This window comes from Leuciscus leuciscus, assembly GCF_965113295.1.
Source record: "Leuciscus leuciscus genome assembly, chromosome: 15".
In the NCBI taxonomy this organism is placed as follows: domain Eukaryota; kingdom Metazoa; phylum Chordata; class Actinopteri; order Cypriniformes; family Leuciscidae; genus Leuciscus; species Leuciscus leuciscus.
In genome coordinates, this window is record NC_138739.1 from 27,448,946 (window position 1) to 27,471,717 (window position 22,772).

Here is a 22,772-nt window from a genome sequence, read left to right on the forward strand (position 1 = left end):
AGAGCTCATGTGGGGCAAAGTAATAAAGTATTTAATAGACACATCTGTATTTAAAGTGTGCTTGTGTTGCACATATCATTAATGATTAAGATTACATTTAACAGTGTTATTAAATGATAGTGTTTTTTAAAGATTAGCTTTAAGTGAGTACCAATATATTATGCATACCTACGTAAAATTAGTAGCATGAAGCTGCTCACGTCTTCACAAGTAAACACTGACAAACACGTTGTCTTTACATCATGGGTGAGTCTTTGGTAGCATCTTCGGAGCCGTCAGCTGCGGTCAGGCTTTGATTGGCAGGTCGGGTCAAACTGGCGAGGTCGATGGATTGGGTCAGGACATCAGGAGGTATGTTGAGGACCACAGCGGGCTGCTCCGAGCGCAGATTGTGGAGGAGCTGCAGGAGTCGAAGGTGCACGACCAGCGGAGAACCAGAGAGAGACTCCACCGAGGCCTTCAGAGCTTCACAAGCTGCCTTTTCTCCCTCCGCCGCGATCACCTGTGATACAGCGAAGCGCAGTGGTTATAGAGCTGGGTTGGTAACTAAAGGGTTGTAGGTTTGAATCCCATTTTGCACCGTTGGCCTTACTTTGACTTGTGCCTGACGTCTCGCTTCGGCCTCCACAGCGAAGTTGTGTTGAAGCGCAGGTGGAAGACTGATTTCTTCTCTGCAACAGTGGACATATGAGTAACTCCATGAAACGTCCTTTGGAGTTTAATCTGTTATTTACATTAATATGTACTTACATTTCCGCTCTTTCCACTTTGATTCCCCACCTGCAGGTTACCGAATCTAAAGTGACCTGTCCGACAAATGAAAACTTCGTTAAAACTTCTTATTTCAAGCCCTCATGAGGTGTCGTATCTGTTGAGGTACCTGAACCTCCTGGGCCATCCGTTTCCTGTCCAGCAAAATATCAGTGAAGGCATGATGGGCCAGTATCTCTCTAACGGAGACCTGGGTCAGAGCCTGCAGCACATCTGGGACACCGGCGAGGGATGAATAACACACGGACACATTCTCGATACGATAGTAACACACTGCACTCACTTCGGTACACACCAGATCTTTGGTCACCACCTGAAGATGTAAGGACATTCAAATCATACGATGTTTATTCTTATTCATTTAGCAGACGCTTTTATCCTAAACAACTCAAGGTACATAATATACATTTTATCAGCTGTTTTCTCTGGAATCGAACCCATGACCTTGGTGTTGCCAGCACCATGATCTACTGTTTGAGCTACACGAAAGCCCAGTCTAGAGACTTACGGGTGACCAAATGCCTCCCTCATGTTTACATACATGCGTCAGTGGGATCACTGGGATGGTATTTGTCGTTGTCAGCTTTTTAGAGCGCACTTCATTTGATGACTCGGAGGTCGTCTCAGAAAATACAACGCAAACATACACAAGCAGAAAATATGGAGGCTTTTTTTGTTACGTTACCGTGTGAGGAGGGATCTTCAGTATTTTCAGACGAATGTCCACTATATGGCACACATCCAAAAATGGGAGATAAAACATCAGCCCTGCAGCAAAATTAAACATGCATGTAATAAAATGCAAAAATATTAAATTATAAAAAATAATGTTTTGTGATAATGTAAGGGGATCAGTTGACTTAACTTAAAAAAAAGTATATACATTTATATATATACACATATATACACAGACACATATATATTATATATTTACACACTTTTATGTTAGATAACAATCGATTTGACAGCACTAATCATAATGAAATATTTTAAAATATTAATTGTAAAAAATTATTCACATTTTCTTATTATACATTCTTCACATAAAAACTGCAAATATACTATATGTAAAAGTGTTAATATGTAAATGATAACATACCAGGGCCCCTGGGTCTCTTCTGCAATAAATGCCCCAACCGAAATATCACAGCTCTCTCATGTTCTCTCACAATCTACGAATAAACAATTTTATATATAATAACGGTTATAAATTATAGTTATTGGAAATTAAAAGAGTTATCAAATATATCTTGATTTGTAATATTTAGTCTCAAAAACTGAAAGCATACCTTCACACAGAACCAGATTAAAATAGGAAAGAAGAAGATCACCACAGACAGGACCAAAACGATGAGAAGCTGCTCACAAACTCCAAGGTATCTCTTCTTCAAGCCTTTCGAGAAAAATAAATGATGAGTGACTCAGGTTCTCCGTCTTTTTTAGATGTTTTCTTGTCTAAACTTACCTTCTCCAGGCCCCTCAGTCTCCAATAACCCCAATAACTCCTCTCGATCTTCTTTAATTCGCTCCCTCACGCTGTCTACATTTACAACAGTGCTGCTGGAGATCATCTGAGGCTCTTTGGATTCACCACTTTCTTCTTCTTCAGTCACTTCTGGTTTTTCTTTTCTTTTGTGGGGCTCTTGGAGCTTGACGGATTTGGGTGCTTTGGTTTTTCTCTCTTTAGGAGAAGGTGACGGCTCCCTCTTTGTCCGTCCAGATCTTGAAGAATGAGATGTTTCTGCTCTTTTCTCCATGTCTGCGAGAAGCATTTGGTGTTCAGAGAGAGGAGCATCTGCTGTGAGGTTTCATCTGGTGTCTGCTCAGCTCCTGTGTTCTGAAGGGGAGGATCTCTGTAGGCCTGTGAAGGTTCATGATGATGGGGGAGTGTTTGAGCTCTTCTAATGAATGTTTCACAATGGTGGCCTCCTACACAGTTTTGTTAGATGCACTAAATGTAAAATAACATGCTACTAAAAGCCTAATTTTATGTTCTATGAATGTCCTCTAAACATTTTGAATTGTTTTTAAATGGTTAGTTCACCCAAAAATGAAAATTATGTCATTAATGACTCACCCTCATGTCGCTCCAAGCCCGTAAGACCTCAGTTTATCTTCGGAACACAGTTTAAGATATTTTAGATTTAGTCCGAGAGCTTTCTGTCCATCCATTGAAAATGTATGTACGGTATACTGTCCATGTCCAGAAAGGCAATAAAGACATCATCAAAGTAGTCCATGTGACTACAGTGGCTCAATCTTAAGTTTATCAGGCGACGAGAATACTTTTTGTGCGCAAAAAGTAAACAAAATTAACGACTTTATTCCACTATTAATTTCCTTCTCTCTGGGCCTCGAGTGAGTTCACGTAGTGTAATAGTGTAGCGCGTCTGTGTTGTACGTCACACGTAGGCTCACTATTGGCCGACGCTGGTCATGTGTGTGATGCGTGTGACGCACAACACAGAAGGCCTACACTCGAGGGCTACATCTAGGCAACAAACTGAGATCAGCTCATATAGATTGGCAAAGTCAAAAAATGAAGGTAAACCTTGCTGCACAGACCCTAAAGCGCCAGTGTGGCAGATGCCCTCCGGTTATGCGAGGGACACCTGCAGCTCCCCCAGTTTGCTGGCTGTGAGCCAACATGTAAAATCCTGGAGACATTCGACAGCCTTTTTGATCTGATGAATTTCTGATGAATTCCAGAAATCCCATCGCCAGGGGATTTTAAAGTCCCCTGAGGCCCGTTAATGAAAACACTAACATGGCCTTCTTAATGGAAGCTTACAATTACATTATTGGATTGAAAGAGCCAGGCATTAACGGACGACCCCTTGCCTTAAGTAAACTGCCTTAAGTAGTAGTAATTTCCTACTACTTAATTCTGAAAAAACAGAGATTCTAATTATTGGACAAAAAACTTCCTCACGTAATAACCTAGAATACTGTCTAACACTTGATGGCTGCTCTGTCTTCGTCGTCGGTTAGGAACCTGGGTGTACTCTTTGATACCAATCTTTCATTTGAAAGTCACGTGTTTAGTATCTGTAAAACCGCATTTTTCCATCTTAAAAATATATCTAAATTACGTCATATGCTCTCGTTGACAAATGCGGAATAATTAGTTCATGCGTTCATGATATCAAGGCTAGATTATTGTAATGCTATTATGGGTGGTTGCCCCGCACGCTTAATAAACAAACTACAGCTGGTCCAAAACGCAGCAGCTCGGGTTCTTACCAGAACCAGGAAGTATGACCATATTATCAGTGTTCTGTCAACACTGCATAACAGGTTACATGATAACAGGTTAAACGTCGTAATTAGCCAGCATAGGACGCAAATGAAAATAAAATTTGATATTTGTTATATTTAAACTGTGTATTATTAATGAATATATTAAATATATTGTTCCTGTTTTATGCATTTTAACCAGTGCTAATTTAAATAAAATGAATGAATTTAAATGGATGAATAAACAAACATGTTGCCCAATTGTTATTTTCTTTATTTATTATATTTGCAATGAATGGTTATTTACCTGTACATCATTAAAAATGGGTGTCTCAACATATGGGTACAGTTGAGACAAAAAGCACCTTATTTTTATGAGCTTATTGTGGAAAATATAAACTACTTATGGGTATTAATGATTGATAATATCTTAGTCTACAAGCTAATGTAATGTCATGTGGAAATTCACTTCCATTTTTGTGTGAAAAATCAAAATTCAAAAAGTGTCTCAACTGTACTCATAATATATAATAATGTATATTTTGCTTTTGATAATGTGCCCCTTAATAACCATGACTTTCATTTGCCTCAGTTATAATAGCACAGCTATTACTTTATTTATATATGAAGTTCACATCAGAGTGCAAAATACAAAGGTGCTTATAAAATGTACAAAAAAAGTGGTGCTTTTGAGAAGTACTATTTACAAATGTCCATACAAACGAAACGGCAGGTGATTTTAAGAAGTAGCTACTATTTACACTAAAAAAACTTTTAAGGCATAAAGGTAAACAGAAAAATAGATGTTTTGTCCATCTCCTCCCGTCTGAGTTTTGTGCATCATAGTCCAATTCCTCTCGTCTCATCATCATTTCTTTTTCTATTTCTTCTCTTCTCAGCTCCCGCTCTTCTTCCATCTGCTGCTGTGTTATGTCCCGCATACACTGCAAAAACACGTTATTGCTCTCTCTTTTCTGACTGTGTGCCCTGCTTCTGTCTGCTGCCTGATAAACCCAGGCTCCATGCGTGATCAGCTACTCTTGCTGGAAGCAAGAGAACAATATAAGACTAATTCATATAAATGATGATGCTACTAACATATAAACAAAACAATGTTGCATTTTAAAGTACTTAATCTTATTATAAATATGTATTATTTAGTTCATTTACATTGAACATGAGCAGTATGCAATGTTTTAAATGTGTTATAATTAATGGAAACAATGGAGATGGCTACAGTACTAGCGCCACACTGCCGTTTAGAGGTCGTATCGTGTCATTGCAGGCACAAAGTTCTCCTATTAAAAGAATGGGGAAATAAACAGTAAATTGAGTTAATCGAAAACTAATGAGACAAATGTGTAAATGTACAATTAGAATCAACTTAATGACTAATTGCATCACTCACCGGCCATAAACCTAATGTAAGCGGCGAAGTATTGCGTCGAAATAATACGTTGAGGCTGAACAAACTGCATTTTTGGTTAGTGGATTATGGACGTCTCCGTGAAACAAACTGTTCCCAAGACATATTGGTATCTCGAATAGTCAAAGCTGGTCTCTCCTTGCACATCTTTAAAATTATGGTTGTAGAATCATTAGGAATTGAATGAAACTTTTGTTGGCGTGAGGAGTCCATTGCAGGGCCGTGCAGAGACCTCTGGAGGGGCAGGTGCTCAAAGTATAAAAGGGGGCACATGGAACAAGGCTTTAAATAGGGCTGTGCTCAAAATATCAATACAGCAATATATAAATATGGATGATTCTGTATCGATACGGCAGCAAATGCATTGATGCAGTTTTGAAAAAGAAACAGAACAGGAAAGACAAATTTTAAGTTTAAAAGTTAAACAATTTAAATAATTATGTGTACATATTAATAACTCTGGGATTAGAAACTGAAGTATCTTAAGTTGCCCCAACCTGATGGCTTTTCCTTCTCTGTTATAGCCTACAGAATAATAAAGAACAGCTGTTATAGTAAACTGTGTAGGACAAAATCAACGTGGCCCACGTTTCGTACAGTACAGTATAGTTTTATTTAATGCCATGTCAGCATCTGTGGCTATTTTCATGGCATAAACAGATTTACAAAAATACAAGAGTTACATTTATACAATGAAAATAAAAACAAAGCAAACAGAAAAAAAATACAGCAATTAATACTTTACAATATTTTTAACATTAATGTGATACCTGTTTCTGGTAAATTCTTACTAAAGTCCTTAAGTGAGTTTGCTGCCTTGCTGTTGTTACTGCTGCTGATGATGATGATGATGATGATGATGATGATGATGATACTGCTGGAGTTGATCTGAGACTGTAGACATTAAAACAAACATATAGGAGATATATTAGCTGATTAAACAATTTTTATGTGACCATGACAAGATGTAAAGATAGCTGACAGTGTTTGGAACTGGCTCACTAGCTCACGGACCTGCTGTAAAGCTGCAGATTCTGCCCAGGCTGCTAGGGGAGATGTTCACAGAGGCTGCTGCACACAAAACATAAGATACTGGTAAGTCTTACCAGTGTTGTGATCATTTTTAAGGCACTCTACGTTTTTTAAATAAATATTGTAATAATAATAATAGTTTAAAGTATAAATAACATAAAAAGACCAGACCCCTCGACACCCGTGAAACTTTTCTCCCTAAACAGCAAGCTAACGTAACTTCTACAGCCTACACACAGACAGCAATGTAAACAACATTTCTGCATGCTCTCTTCACGTCGTTCTTGTAAAATAATAATAATAATAATAATAATAAGTAAACAACCATCATAAGCACTTCGCTGAGAATGAAACACCACTTACCAGCAGCCGCAGAGTTGAAGATATCGTCTGGTAGTGCGCGTAGCCGCGCGAATTTTAAAAATGCGCGTGCAGCGTGAGGAATCGTCCCTGTTGAGTTCGTCAGGTGAAAGGTCATCATGTGGGTCATTTTATTTACGGCTAAATTATTATTCATTAATTTGACTAATAGTTAGATTGGGCAGGCATCCACAAAAGGGCCTTTAATTACAAAAAAGGAGAGGAAATTTTGCCTTGAAAAAAAAGGGCACTTTGGGCAAATGTGTGTGGAAGCCACTGGTCATTTATATTGAACATTGGCTATCTATCTATCTATCTATCTATCTATCTATCTATCTATCTATCTATCTATCTATCTATCTATCTATCTATCTATCTCTATCTATCTTTTATTTTAAAATAAATTGTATAAGACTGTAGGCTATTTAGTTTACAACTAATAGAAAAGCTATAAAGACCATTAGTTGATATTATCTTTTTGAGATCTTTGTTTACAGTTTTTCTCAATCGCCTTGGCTCATTTTTCGAAACAGTCTTAACTTTCTCTAAACTGTAAGCTCAATTGTCACAACTGTTTGCAGGAACATCAGAACCCCATTGCATGTCTGCAAAACGTAGTAACTCACCAAAAACATTAATTCAAGCTTCAAACCCTATTATTGTGTCAGTAAGTTGGCCAATGGCACCAAAATAAAAGTTGTTTTATTGCTCTTCCATGACAAGAATTTTTAGTTTACATGTAACACATTTCTAGAAACAAATGTACTGTAAAAATACAAATGTGTTGATAAGTTGGTTGATTGGTAAGATTGTGATTCCTATTGCATTACAAATGCAGGCCATTTGCCAGTTTAGCAAACATTACAAACATTCCATGTCATACATTTATGGAACATAACATGTCTGACAGATTTTGATCACTGAATGGAGCATTTTGCATGTGTTTGTTTACACGATGAAACAATGTTTAGAAGTTGTGAAGAGTTTGACAATTTCACTGAGAATCAACTCATCAGTTTTGATCAACAAGCCATGTGCATTTAGTCATTGTGCAAATTGTAGACAATTACTATTTTGCACACGTGTCAACAATTTGCTTAAATCAATGAGAAATTCAAATCTGATATGAACAAGAAACTGTTCAGAGAATCTGACCTTATTGTTTTGAGAGAAAAGAAATGTCTCATTTGAGAATTGAGCCAAAGCGATTGAGGAAAAATGTAATATCAAGGTCGTGTGTGTGTGTGTATACAGTATATAAACAACAAGCAACTAAAACAATAAATCCCTAGTTCTGTCATGAAACTAGAAGGTACAGGCGGAAGCAGCTGATGATATTTACAATGTAAACTACTTGGCACAAGCTGATTGGTTCATGCCGCATCTGCAGCCAATGAGCTTGCTGCTAAATATTTAAATGGCTGGTTACCATTCACTATAGCAGTTTGCAGCATGTTTTCAGAGTTCATCTAAAACCCTCCACCTCCCCAGCTCCACCTGTATAGATCTGCTATGGGTAATTGACAAATGCTATTTGTGCAGCGGAACTTATGTATGATGGCATATCGCATATGTATTGGCAGTAGCAAGTTCCTGTACTTGCTCTGCAGCAGCATTCATAACGTAATTACCATAGTCTCCAGATGACAACACGTGATGTTCTATTCGGATCTGTTCACATCCTCAAACTGGGAATGACACTATTAACGCTTATATCAAGGCTTATGTGAAACAAGTAGGATCTCTCTGAAAAGTCCCATTTTACAAGCTAATTACGTGCTCTACAAGGACGTGGATACTTTAAACAAGTTGAAACCTTGACATTATGGTAATTTTCAACATGGTGTGAATTGCACCTTAAGTCTCACCTCTTTTTTTTTTTTTTTTTGTGCAAAATGCTTCAGTTTATATTTATATATAAATTTGCAAATAATATAATTATCTTTTTTTAAATATGTGAAAAGGCTTTTTTGAATAAAATAAACATGTTTTTAGCACCTGGTTCCCGCAGTTTTTGTAGCACATTTTGTATAGTTTTTATTTCATTTAACAGAAATGGAAAACTACACAATCTGGTTAAATAAAAATAATCATGTGAAATAAAGAAAAAGTAGGCTATACAGCAGAAACATTGAAGCTATGTGTGAACTCGGAATGTGCGGTCTCAGCAGCAGCTCGACCCATGCTGATAAAGCACGTGTCTCACGGAGTCAGCTGCATCTGCCCACAGAGACGCTAATGAAACACACTTTCACCTGCACTCTTAAAAGTTCATCTCGGAGGATATTTTTGACATAAACTTCGCTCCATTGACGTCATTGCGCTGCACCTGTGTGATACACAATTCTCATTTTTTTAAACGCGGCCTGTCGCGTGATCTGCACCGAACGAGAAAACGTGTTTATCTTGCTCAAAAGGTAATCACTTGTCCATAAACCACAATAAAATACATATAAATTGTATACATTTTAAAGCCGTTGCGTTAAAGCAATGTTGTCAATAGGCTAAAATAACAATGAACAGTGTTTTTTTGTTTTTGTTGGTCTGTTATTATTTCGCAGTTGGTTAACTCATGTGTTGACATCATGATGAACTAATATTAACTTTAAAACTGTTGTTTCTGTCAGCTGTTACTAAGTAAATTCTGTTTTAGCTGTCAGAATGACCCAAGATCAGCTCCTCGCGGGTTTGAAGAAGGACGTCCGGTCTCTCTTAATCTCAGCTAAACGTGGCTTGACCCCTGAGCAGCTCAAGAGAGACTACCAGACCATGCTGGGCTTCCCCATTCCCCTCAGGTTACTGGGATTCAGAAATGTTTTGGATATGGTCAAGGAAATGCCGGATGTTGTGCACCTGGAGTACCACCTTGATGGCAGCATCATTTTAAAAGGTGATTTCAGTATTTCAACCCTTTTGTCAGCTGGTAAATCATTGTTTATGGCCTAGAGAATGTCTATACTGTGTATATATTAATGCTAAAACTTCTTGAAGACACCATTTGTATGATTTATGACTTGCTATTGATATTCAGAAGCTCTTGGTATTAAGGGGAGGGGCTTTCTCAGTCTAGAGAGCATTTGATTGAACAAACTTTTGAACACGCCCCTAAGTGCGAGATGAGTCATCAGTACTTTTGCTTTGTTTTGACTTGAAATCTGTGAAAGGGATATTCCACCCAAGAAATTAAAATGCTCTCATCATTTACTCACCCTCATGCTGTCTCAGATGTATATGACTTTAGTTCTTCTCTGGAACACAAGCAGAGATTTTAAGTGAGAAAAGTACTAATATTTTAAACGTATTAAACTAAACCATTGTTTCAGGCCAACTGTCAAACATGCATTCGCTGGACATAAATGCAAGCATGTTGTGAAGCGAGATGTTAGTGCTTTGTGAAACTCGTGCAAGAAGTGACGCAGAGTTTCACAATGCGCATCCACAATGTGCTGACGTTTACATCAAGCCAACACATGTATGACAGTTGGCTAGAACTGATTTGCATGTTTCCCACACACACACCCCTATTGTTTCGCTTCAGAAGACATTGATTCATCAACTGGGGATTAGTCATTCATTTTGTATTGTTTTTGAAGTGTCATTTTGAAGGACCCATCCACTTGCATTATATTAACTTTATTGTTTTTCTAATAATCTCAGTTTGTGTTCCACAGATGAAATATTTATATACGTCCGTTTTATCCATTTGCAGCTATTGGAGACGAGACCACTAAAGGCATCGAAGAGCTAGTGTCCAAGCAACGGGACCACAAACCCAAAGTTAACAATCGGAGGGGAAATCTAGTGAACTTCCACACCTCTTTCCCACGGCATCAGCCCGTTATTCTCCCTCGGCGTGGCCCAGCAAAGCCCGCCCTGCCTGCTCAACTGCGCAGCCAACTAAAACAATTACTATCTCATGGGCCGGTCAGATTATCGGAGCTGGAATACAGGTATACGGTGCAGTTCGGAAAGCCGCTCCAGATCACTCAATACGGCTTCTACTCCATATCCGAGATGCTGGCGGCTGCCACGGATTTCATAATCATGCAGCAGAGTCGCACTGGCTCGCAACTACTTCTGAAAAGCCCCATAGTGCCACTAAATCAGACCGAAAATCAGATGGCGAGTCTTTCCAAGAAGTGTATGTATATGATTTTGGAATCTATTGAAAGCCTAATTTGATGATCTTTTGCATGATGATTGCTCTTGATTTTATTTTGCAGTGGCACCTCCTTTGGTGGTAAAACAGAAGCCGGTGGGATTCAGTCTTAAAGCGACTTCACCGCCAAAAAGGGACCAGCAAAGTACACCATTGTCCCCTGCTGTTCCTAAACCAGAGCCTGTGAAGAAAGAGCACTCTTTTGAAGAAACCATTTTTAAGGTTTGGATATCGTCTAAGCGCTTGTGTGAAATAAGTGCGATATTTCGCTATAATTGTGCTATAAATAAATCAATACTGTCGGGGTAAATCTTCTTCCAGCTTGAGGAGGAGCTCAGACAGCAGATTCTCGAGAAGGGCACCGCTGGCACCGTCAGCCGCGAACTGAAAGATAAGCTACGGAAGGTCAGACATAACTGCTTAAAAACTCAGCCTTTCTTGTCTCATATTTTCACCTTGGCTTATGAGATATAGATCTTATTTTAGGTTGTAGCTGAAAATGGCAATGGGATCTCCATTCACAATCTACCCACAGAATACAAGGTATTATCACAAAGCCTGTCTAGAACATATCTGAGTTCATATCTGAAGAAGAAATTAAGAATTTGTATTTTGCATGCAGAAAATGAAGCCTATTTTTTGGGGCATTAACATTTTATGTTTTTTGTTTAAGTATAAGGTATAATATGTGGTCAGCCAGAAGTTTTTGCAAAATAAACCATGACATGATGGTCAGAATCTTGTATCACTCTGTGAAAACTACAATATCTTATCCTCAGCTATATTTTTTGAGTTGCTGGATGGCACTATTCTAACTTGTGGTCTGTTTTTTTTGCTGTTAGCGAATGTATGGTGAGGAGTTGCCGGTGAGCCAATGTGGCTTTCTGAGCGTGACTGAGATGGTTGGTGCTTTAAGTGATACATTTTCAATCCAAAGAGGTGCTGACGAGAGTGAAAACCACTGGATGGTCGTGGAGTTCAAACCAAACGACACACAACCCAGTAAATCTGGTACTCTCCTTTCTTATTTGTGTCATATGGATTGGAACAAAACAAACAAGTGCTTCAGATTCATTGATCACCTTTAATGAGACTTTGATTGTGATGTATTCCTTTTGCAAGAATTATCCCCGGGTCACGGCACCACTTCCAGTCCGACGGACGAATCACAGGATCCCTCCAGCAAGGCCTATTACTTGAGCTATGCAGAATCTGCCTGGGAGCGCGAAGAGATGGAGCAATCCACAGACCCTCAAGAGTCTGACGCTGAGCTCAGAGTCACCAATAAAACCATCCATCAGGTTAAGAGCCATTAGTGATAATCCATTATCTTTCCTTCCCAGATTAATCATCCCCTACAGTAAACTTTCAGAGTTGCACTTTTGTAATGTTGATATTTAATTAAAATAAATACATAAAATTGGTGTTAGTGCTGTCAATAGATTAATTGCATCTAATATAAAAGTTTGTGTCTATATATATATATATATATATATATATATATATATATATATAATATATTTTGACATTATATAACCTAATGTGTATATCTGGCATTATATGTTGTATTATATTATAAACCAAAACATACAATCTAATCTTATATTTATATATATTTATATATATATATATATATTTATATATATATATATATATATATATATATATATATATATATATATATATATATATATATATATATATATATATATAAAACAGAGAGGGAGAGATATCTGTAAATATCATGTAAAATTTATATTCATATTATAAACTAAGGTATATAACCTATGTTACATAATAAAATATGACATGTATTATATAAGAAAATGTATAGCTAGATATCTCTATATGCTAAAACAAAAAATCAATGTGTGTGTGGCTGTTTGTCGTAGATGGGGGATCTTTTCCCAGAGTTGATGGTGAGTCATGTCTCAGCGGTTCCTCCAGACGCGGTGCGCTGCCAGAAGCTGAAGCCGCCCAATCGCAGGAGAGAGAGAGAGCTAGTGCCAGTCCTGGTGGAGCAGACGGAGTCACCCAGCCACTTCTACATCCGCTTCAGCCAAAACAAGGAGGCCAGAGCCCTGGAGAACATGATGATTGAAATGAGGTATCTCGCTCACTAGTTTCATAATTATTTGGGCTGGGATTGCATAGCTTGTCATTCCGATCATGCCCAATTCCTGTTTCCAGGAGCTGTTACTCCTACCCAGATGTGGCGGAGAGATACAGGCTGCCTGATGCCTATGTGCGGCCGGGTCAGGTGTGCTGTGTGGCCCCAAGAGACATGTGGTTCTACCGTGTGGTGATCCACGAGGTGTTCAGTGAAACTGAAGTAAAGGTGTACTACGTCGACTTCGGAGACATCACAAAAGTGGAACGAAACAGCCTCAGATTTCTCAAGTAAATTCATCATTTGTTATAAATCAAATTTGTAGTAGTATAAATTAAAGTTGGACATATGGACATATGTTTCTATCTCTGCTGCTCTGTATAATCCGAAAATCTTTCCAGAGCTTGTTACGCTGACCTCCCTGCTCAGGCTGTCCCAGCAATGTTAGCTGGAGTTCGGCCCATCACGGTAAGAAGTGTTGTTATTGTTAACTAAAACTATTAAAATTTGTTTTCATTAATTTAAATTAATCTCAAATAAAATATAAATATTACTCAAACTTAAAATAAAACTGAAATAAAAATAAATTAAAGCTATAATACAAATATTACAAAGTGACAAAAGCGCATGACAAAATTATCAAAACTTAAAGTAAAAATAAAACTGAAAATAACCTACAGCATCTGTTGTCACTTCACTAACATTCATTAATCCCCTCCCGTGGTCTCATGGGATATTAAGGGTCCATCGTATGCGCACTTCAGAATCTCTGCAGAAGTAGCAGTTTTCGCCTATACAATGTATTTGCACATGTATAGTATATAGTATGGTATATAGTACAGTATAGTATTTAGTAGGGAAATATTCGACTTCAAACGTATGAGTCTTTTTGAACTATTCATTAAAAGATCTGCCACAAGTCATTTATTTTTGAATCTGAATACAATTGTTGTATGTTTGTTTTTTCATACTGTAGTGTTGATCCAGTCTGTATTTGAAACAACACTAGAAACATGTCTTGGCTTTCTTCTCAGAGCATTTGGACTCAGAGTGCTATCAGCTCTTTCCAGAGGATGTGTTGTGAGCGCACTCTGGTGGCCGCCATTCACAGCTACCAGAACAACTTCCTGTTGCTCTTCCTGTGCGACACCAACACGGAGGAGGATGTTTACGTTCACTCCGCCCTACAGAAAGAGGGCCACGCCCTTCCCTGCGTTACCGCTTACGGATTGGTCTGGACACAAATCTTCTTTTATACCCACTTACCGTAGACCTGATTAAAATCTGATCTCCAGTGGTTGCTTGTTTCTTCTCGTTTGGCTTTTTAGATGTCAGGGCAGTTCAATCCATTGACGTCTTACCTCGGAGATGATCAGATCGATGATGTAAAGGAGTCTCTCACACCCTCCACGTGTTCTCCGGATATAGAGATCCGCTCTCAGGGAAACGGCTGTCCATGCTCCCCTAAAACGGTACCTTTAATCAAGCTTTCAGTGTCATGATACAGCATTGATGGGCCGCAAGCTCTCTGTGAATTACAGTGCCCTTCAACTGTGCCGATGGAGGGCAGGTCTGTCTGCTGAGGCTGTAAATGGAGGAATATTATGGGTCCTATGGGTGCTGTTTAAGGGACGTATATCAGTTTTTACTCAAGTAGTGCGAGTTATGTAATCGGATTACTTTTTTCAAGTAACTAGTAAAGTAATGCATTACTTTTAAATTTACAACAAAATATCGTAGTTACTTTTCAGCGTGGCAAAGTAATTTAATTACCTCTTTGTTTCATCTGACTCCAAAAATGAAAAGGGTTTTCTTGATGTTTGTTAATCATTAAAGTTAGGTGAATGTTTGATTATTCTATTTCATTCTTTATTGAAATTACATTCGTTCATCCGGATTCCTATAACACTTCGAGTCTCGCAGCGGCCGGGTATACAATCTCATAATCACAAGCTTGTCAGTCTCGGTCATTAGACAGAGGCGATTGACTAATATCTTAGTCGGCCATACTCCACTTTGCTCATTCTAGAATGTATTATTTAGTCCCCATAGATCCGAACACACTTAAGGTAAGATCATATCTAACCAGAGGCCATTACCATAGAACCAAGCTGACCAACTTAACTACTTCTAACGGTAACTTTGTATAATTATGCCGTGGTTTCCCTTGTACACTTAGTTAGAATAATGCTATACAATAATTAGAGGTTGAGACTCACCCCTATTTAGATTGGTCTAACAACACTCTGTTGTTTTAAACGGAAAACCCATTATTAGCCTCTACAGTTCTAATTATACATTGACTATGCCGATGTGTTAGTCAGATCTCTGAAATTTCAGTCGGTGTGCTCCTCTGCTCCACCTAAGCTGAATTCCCGTCCGTTTACTAACCTGATCGTAGAATTGAAGTGTTATGGACTTAACGTAATCTACTAGAGTTAAGAATTTCAGAGTAAGTCGGAATAAATCCAAATGTTACAATTTATTATTAGTCAGGTAAATGTATCATGCCAATTACACAATCAATTCAAAGTTAATCAATACAATAACATCAAATGCTCAGAGATAATGAGAAAAAATTTATAAGTTACGTGACATTAGAAAAACACATGATGCTGAGTGTCTTGAGGTAGTTTGGATGAAGGACCCTGGGAAAAAGTACACACCCAATAAGCAAAGTATATCTCACCCTTATTACCATTTGGTTTACTTCTGTGGAGATGAGACCATTGTACCAGTCGCACTGAGACATTTTAAATGATACCAAACATGACTGTTAATTCACTTGTATTGACATAGAACATTGTACTTTTTATATGATCTTTCTAAGTGAAGAGAAGAACGTGTAATGTTAAGGAAGTGGGGGAGAAGGAACAAATGTGAATGAAGGACTGGGGGGAAGAAGCTTTCCCGCAACTTGACTCTGTGGGGTGTGGAGACAAATGGCAGTATGTGTTTGTGGTGTCCATATCTCAGGAGATCAAAGTATCTGAGGTTCTGTTTGTCTTAAACCGATTGACCAGATTTAGCAATTTTAACAATATCTTCCTTGGTTGCAGAGGACAGCTTCTTCCATCTGGCTGTTTTCACACAAAACAACATCTAATAATATAGCTAATGATTGCCACTCTCGATTTTATGTTTGATTAGCATTCAGCATTTGTTTATTTAGATCCATACAAGTTCCAAATGTGTGGCAAGCAGTTGTCACAATTTTATTAAAACAATCTATTATATTGCAGTAACTTTCTAATAAAGTCATTTGCGAGCCTTCATTTTGAACTCTGGTTTGTTCTTTCCAGGGTTCCAGCTCTGAAAATGTAGAAACCAACTTCTCCATTGATGTAGAACCAAGCCTGGACCTTCCTCCCCTCGAGTGTATAAATGTTCCTGACGTCAACACTGAGGCTCAAGTGAGTCTTATTCCACGTATGTACAATAATATTTTTGATTCGTTTCTTTAAACCTCAGATGATCTTTCAGAGTGAGAAAGTAAATCCGTCCGAGGCTGTGCAGGGTAAAACCCCATTATGCTGCAGTCAATGGGATCAAGGGTGGACAGCAGAGGACAAAACAGATAAGACGAAACGTGAACCTGACGTCAAGACAGAAGACGAATCGAAAGTAAGAACGCCATCTCGTACACAATAGGCATGACACGACAGCTTTTGAGTGTCAAATGTTTTTTGAGGTAAAATCTGCTCATGAAAGGATTCAGTCTTTCATTCCTCAGTCATGGCGTTTAGCACACAGTCGTCACTCAGAATGACACGAGGTGCTGTGCTGTGCGTCTGGAGATTTAATCTCCTGATGTATTGTTCCCCATTACAGCCCCGTTCTCCCGCTGAGCCCTTTGGGAGGCAGTTGATCTTAATTGTGCGCTGATTAGATGAGAATGTTAATTAGCCTCTCCGCAGAGGTTCATCTGCTTAATCATTCAACTGAACTGTTCATCGGAAAAGGCAAGTTTCTACAAGAGACGTGCAATAGTCATTTTCAGCTATTAGTAGCTTATAAATACGCAGTTGCCATTTCTTTGTTAAAATAAGTGCTAAAATACCTGCCAATAGTCTTATTGTATTGTTATTATTGAAAATATGTTGAAATATTTAATACTTGCTATAATACTTAATATTTATTATTTTTTTAAAAATGAAATGAAGACTTCGTTCACACTTTAGTAGTGTTTGTTCATAAAATGCATCATTAGGGATGCACCGATATGAACATTTTGGAAATAATTATTTATTTTTGAAAGCTGATAACTGATGTAAATGCCGATTAATCTAAATCCAAATTTTTATATACATTTTGAGAGCCTGATTAAAAAAACAAAAGTCTGACAATTAAAACCATGTCCAAAGCACACAATTATAATGTTTTCATTATAATTCTATGTGGCCTATATGACAGACTTGTGCTGTATATGTTACACTTAACTGTATGTTCCTTTTTTGAAGTGATTTCCAATCATATTTCAAGCAATTTAAAACCATCATGGCGAACAGTGCACATCTGAAGTGTCTCAGCCGAAGGAAATAATCCATTATTAATAATCCATTATTAATATACTCTTTATTGGGCCTATAACATCAAAAATGCTTGAAGTCCGTGTCGGAATGTCAGTTTTGTTTTGGTCTGTGATATCATGCCTACTGCCAAATTACCCAATAGTATTTCGACACCCCGGGTTGCCAGTTGGTGGAAAACAGTGTATTGCAGTCATGAAAGTCAGCAAACAAACTAGGTCAGAGATCGCAGATTCTACCCAAACTAAAAAGCCTTGCATCCATCTAAAAATCTCTATGAACGGGAGTATTTTAAAAGCGGATCAGTCGACTCACAGTGAAAGTCTCATCGCCTTCCATTGTCAATTGCGCTCGCTCCTGTTACGTGTCCTCAATCTTGCAACCCGCTTGAGTGTTGAGTCTGAGGAGGAGGGGTTGGGAGAAACAACCCTCTCCTATATTTTGCATTTAGTTTGCAGTACCCAGTTCAACTGCTAGCTGTCAATATTACATATTGCACCTTAAAATTGAGGTGGTCCTTTAAACAATTAAAAAAATTAAAATCTGTCTACACCGTACACAACCGTTGTTGTGTCGTGCCGCAACAGCTATAAGCTGTCCACACCAGACACAACAAAGCGGCTGTTGCAAATCCATTTGTTCTTCAAGTAGCACAAGCGTTTGAAGTATGTCAGAAATAGAACGGGGCATCCGTTCACGGTCGTGAATTTGTCGCGTCGCTCAGCATCACTGATTACAATGGGTTCTATTTGCTTTTGTCAGGTCGTGCTGCTCGCGTCTGTTGTAGACATTGTGTTAGTGTAATAGGATTCATGTTTTTTTGTTTTTGTTTTTTTACATAGCCTGAGATTGTGTCTCCTCCACCTGTCCAAGAAAAAGTGGGTGAACTGCAGATGTGTGCGTCTCCAGCTAAACCACAGCCCGTCTCAACCACATGCACCAGCCCCCACACCTCTAGCCCGATCCAGTTAAACTGCATCTATCCAGGTAAAGCACATCACTACAAAGCAAAAAAAATTGTATATATATATTAGGGCTATCGATTTAACATGTTCATTTAGTGTGCGATTTGATGCAAATCACTGCTCAGTTTTCCTAGTTTTTCCAGGTGTACCAGTCTATCCGGTCCAGCCCCCGTTTTCCCAATTCATGATGCAATTTTTAAGCAGTCCAGGCCCGGTGGGACAGGGTCCACACACTTCGTTCCGGCAGCACACATCTCCGTTATCCCTGACGCCAGCTGCGCGCCTGTCTGCCGGAGCCAACATCCTACACTGGCGCTCCAACCACACAGTCTGACCAGCCAGAAGCGGTGCGTGTTGGCTTCAGAACCAATTTTGAACTTTCGTTATGTTCAGTAACTTCTGTTCTTTCATTTCTTTGGCTGCAACATCCTAGAAATATATCAAATGATATAATAAAAGCAGCGGAGGACACATAAGGACAAGTCAGAGCAGATATATCTCTTGTTCGTTTTATCGTAAAGCCTCTCCAGCAGAAGATTGTTCTTTATTTTTATAGATTTGCATACACAATGCTAAAGTTTTGTATATTTGCACTATGAACCAAATTGGACATTTGTTTGTTTTAAGTTGCTTGTTCAGTGTTCAATTCAGAATTTTTCTTTTATCAAAAAAATGTTTTATAAAGAAGAAAATGTGATAAAAAGGAGGATACACTGCAATTTGTGTCTGTTTATTTTGTGATTGATTTATAATAACATTTTAGGTGTGACAAGTGTCTGAATACATTTTGGAGCCATTGTATTTGTATGAGTGCAGTTTACAGGCAAATTTACTGGCTTCAACTGCTTTTCTGGGACCGTTCGCAGAAACTTAGCCGCTCCAGACCTGCGAAGGCAAGACATTGTCAAACTTTCTTTTCCGATACGATCTCACACACACGTGGAAGTTCTTCCGATGTGATTTTCATCTTACCCTGACCGATGTTGTCTAGTTTCACTGGATCGTTTAGAGAAACGATCAATGTTGTATACAATCAGTGATTTTTCCAACACCCCTGCTTTGTTTTACTTTACACACCTTCATTCAATTCCGCCCACTCTTTTAACTTGTTTTCCGCCTTTTGGCATATTTAGTTTGACCCAGCATTCTCCGTGGGAGGATCCTTGCTCCACTGAACATGTTGAAATATTAAATCACTCAAACGGGATGTCGTGTAACCAAGTGCATCCATAACATGCCGCATAAACAGCGGCCAAGGAAAGGGAGCAGGTTGACAACACTCCGTCGGTCCCGAATCTTCCTTGTTTGGTCCAATTACTGTTAATGGCATCTTAACGAGCTTTCTTTGAGATGCCTGGTATCTTAACAAGACCAGCTGGAGAAGCGAAGAATAATACCTCATTTAAACAGGAGGGGGAAAAAAGCTGAATGTTGCAGAAACCAAATTAGCATTGGATACTAAGCTAATGAAGTTTAATTGAAGAAACACACTTTTCTGAGAATGGAAGCCCATTTTTGCCACATAAGTTAAAAAAAACATGTTTTGGTCAATTTTGACTTTTTGTGTCCATTTCAGCCACATTTGCCACAAGAAAATAAATCGTGCTTCAGTAAGTTATAGTTATGGCATAAAAAGTCATGACAAAAAGTAAGTCACAGTTATGGCATAAAAAGTCATGACAAAGAGTTTTCTAAATATTTTGACATCATAATTGATTATCTCATAATTAGTGTCAATTTTGTCATGACTTAATTTTGATTTGTCATAATTGACTAATTTTCTCATAATTACAACTTAAGATGTCATAACTATGAAATAAAAAGTAGAAATGATGACATACTAAGTCATGACTTGTCAATTTTGACTTGTCATAACTGACTTTTTATCTATAATAATTTATCTGTCATAATTTCAACGTTTTCTCAATTTTGTCTTCATGTATTAATTTCATTATTCATAATTGACTTTATGCCATGATTTTGGCTTTATCTCATAATTTCAACTTAGTATGTCATCCTTTCTACTTTTTATTTCATAGTTATGACTTATGTCATGACATACTAATGTCAAGTCATTATTATGCCAAAATTCTGTCTTATCATAATAGACTTATAGACTCATAATTATCTGTTTTTATCTGTTCTTATCTCAATTTCAACTTGTCGTACTTTACTTTATGCACTAATTGACTTTCTCATAATTATGACTTGGTATATCATAATTTTGACTTTTTATTTCATAATTATGACTTATGTCATGACATAAGTTATTATTATTATTATTATTATTATGAACATTTTCTTTTCCATCTCATAGATATGACTTTGTATGTCAACCAAATCAAATGGCTTTACCAAATCAAATGGCTTAGGATCCTCCTCCTGTCTGTCAGATTTTTTTCAGTCATTTTAAATGTTACACGAACAAAGGAACAGGTGATTACTTTCATGAATACTCTGATTGCATTTCCATTAACTGGTTAGTGTTATGAAATGTAATGCATGTCAGCATTTTTCACATTTTTACTGAATGCTGAGCATAAAATCAAATCACACGCAGTCAAAAAGCAGTCTAGGCCTTTCCGCTCCCAGTTCCTTCAAGCTTATAATACGCTTTGCCACAGCTGATGAATTCTAATATCTTTTGCTAACCTCTGCCAGCTCCAATAATGGAAGATGAACCCGATAAGCAAAACAAGGCAGTGAGTCACTTTTGGTGGTGACACTTGTTTGTTGGAGCGTTGCTCGTATGCCTATATCCATGTGACAAACCATAAAATTACACAAGGACTTTTCATTTCACATTATATCTCAGTATTCTGCCACTATGGAGCATCAAAACAAACATTTCTGTGCAATTAGCATGATCAAACAGGATTGTTTTATGATGTCTTTGTGTGAAGCTTGAAAGCTGTTTACTGAAATACTTTGAGAGCATTTGGAGATGTACCTTTCTCATGAGCCGGATGACGCAGTGATTTGATGTGATTTGATGCCATTATAGAAGGGTCTTTGTACAAATGCAAGAGGGAAGGGAGCTCTGATAGGGATCGAATTAAAGCACACTGCTGCATGGCAAATCATATTACCCTGGTTAACTGACCCACACAGACCTTTTCCCTGCCAAGATGCCGCTGGTTACCATAGAGATGTTGTCCTACCTCCTGGTTTTCCTGTGGTACTCTATGGAAAAGAGTCTATATGTGACCTATCTATCTAGATAAGACTAGTTATCACATGGTCTATAGACCTTATTTAGAGCAGCGCCATGACCGGTATGAAAGCGAGGCTGATAGTGTTTTCAATGACATCTGCTGTTTAAAGCTCCTAGATCACTTATAATTTTCCACAGCTCATGTTGTCTGGAGTTTTTTTGTCTACTGAAATTTTTTGGAGTGAATTTTTTTGCAGTGTTTTGTCAGCAGAACAACCCAGAAACGCATTAAATAACAGTACAGCCCGAACCCACTGAAGAGATGCATGTCTATCCTTCTCAGCCTCGCTTTCATTCCCGTTAAAAATCAAAGATGGCGCTGGCGCTGTTGTGAATGAGGTCCATACCTCAGTAAGGTTTTCAGTCAAAATTAAATTGCGCATTTTTGTATGCTGGTTACAAAACAATTAACAACAGATGAACAGAAAACTAATTTTAGTCAAGAATCAGTAATATCCACTTTATTTTTCCATGCGGAATAAGCTATTTCCTGTGAAAATGCGAAACTTTGATTACTGTGAATGTGAAATTTTTATTTAAACGGTAAAACTATTTGCTACACAGTGGCGGATTAAGACTCTTTGGTACCCCTGGGCACTGACATAATACATTGTTATTATTCATATTACTACTACTATTATTATTATTATTATAACAACTTTCATTTCCAACCAAAATCCAACGTATGTATGACGTCGGATGTTGACGTCAGTTTGAAGTTGGGTACTGACGTCAACCCAACTTTCGGCACTGACACCTAGAGTCCACAAAATTTTTTTATAAAAAATAATAATTTTATATTATTAGCCTAGGCTAGAAATACGTTTGAGGATGAATCGCTTGTTTTAAAAAGACAAATAAATATTTGCGTAGGCTAGTGTCCCCCGACGTTGTGCCTCTGGGCACTTGCCCAATTGCCCATATGGTTCATTCGCCTATGGCTCTACAACCCAGTATGTTTATGATTAT

General features: G+C 38.0%; 2 protein-coding genes across 5 annotated transcripts; one reads left to right on the forward strand and one right to left on the reverse strand.

The window, feature by feature from the left end:
* Window positions 1–8: 8 nt before the first annotated feature.
* nphs2 (NPHS2 stomatin family member, podocin) lies at window positions 9–2,603 on the reverse strand. Its single transcript, XM_082138278.1, has 8 exons — window positions 2,237–2,603; window positions 2,061–2,164; window positions 1,871–1,943; window positions 1,457–1,539; window positions 881–1,084; window positions 751–806; window positions 593–671; window positions 9–502 (listed from the first exon to the last, which is right to left on the reverse strand). The coding sequence occupies exons 1-8, from the start codon at window positions 2,541–2,543 to the stop codon at window positions 236–238; spliced, it is 1,173 nt and encodes a 390-aa protein (XP_081994404.1). The 5' UTR covers window positions 2,544–2,603; the 3' UTR covers window positions 9–235.
* Window positions 2,604–8,289: 5,686 nt separating this feature from the next.
* tdrd5 (tudor domain containing 5) lies at window positions 8,290–19,286 on the forward strand. 4 transcript variants are annotated; one of them, XM_082138923.1, is made up of 17 exons: window positions 8,290–8,342; window positions 9,480–9,716; window positions 10,536–10,967; window positions 11,050–11,207; window positions 11,307–11,390; window positions 11,472–11,528; window positions 11,828–11,996; window positions 12,108–12,286; window positions 12,878–13,092; window positions 13,176–13,385; window positions 13,497–13,563; window positions 14,130–14,327; window positions 14,424–14,567; window positions 16,398–16,508; window positions 16,579–16,719; window positions 18,467–18,611; window positions 18,724–19,286. In XM_082138923.1, exons 1-17 carry the CDS (start codon window positions 8,339–8,341, stop codon window positions 18,921–18,923), a joined length of 2,751 nt encoding a protein of 916 aa, XP_081995049.1. In that variant the 5' UTR covers window positions 8,290–8,338; the 3' UTR covers window positions 18,924–19,286. The 4 variants fall into 4 exon arrangements, with proteins under 4 accessions (XP_081995049.1, XP_081995050.1, XP_081995051.1 ...); XM_082138924.1 differs by having other exon boundaries at window positions 18,733–19,286; XM_082138925.1 differs by lacking the exon at window positions 8,290–8,342 and adding an exon at window positions 9,060–9,243.
* Window positions 19,287–22,772: the final 3,486 nt, after the last annotated feature.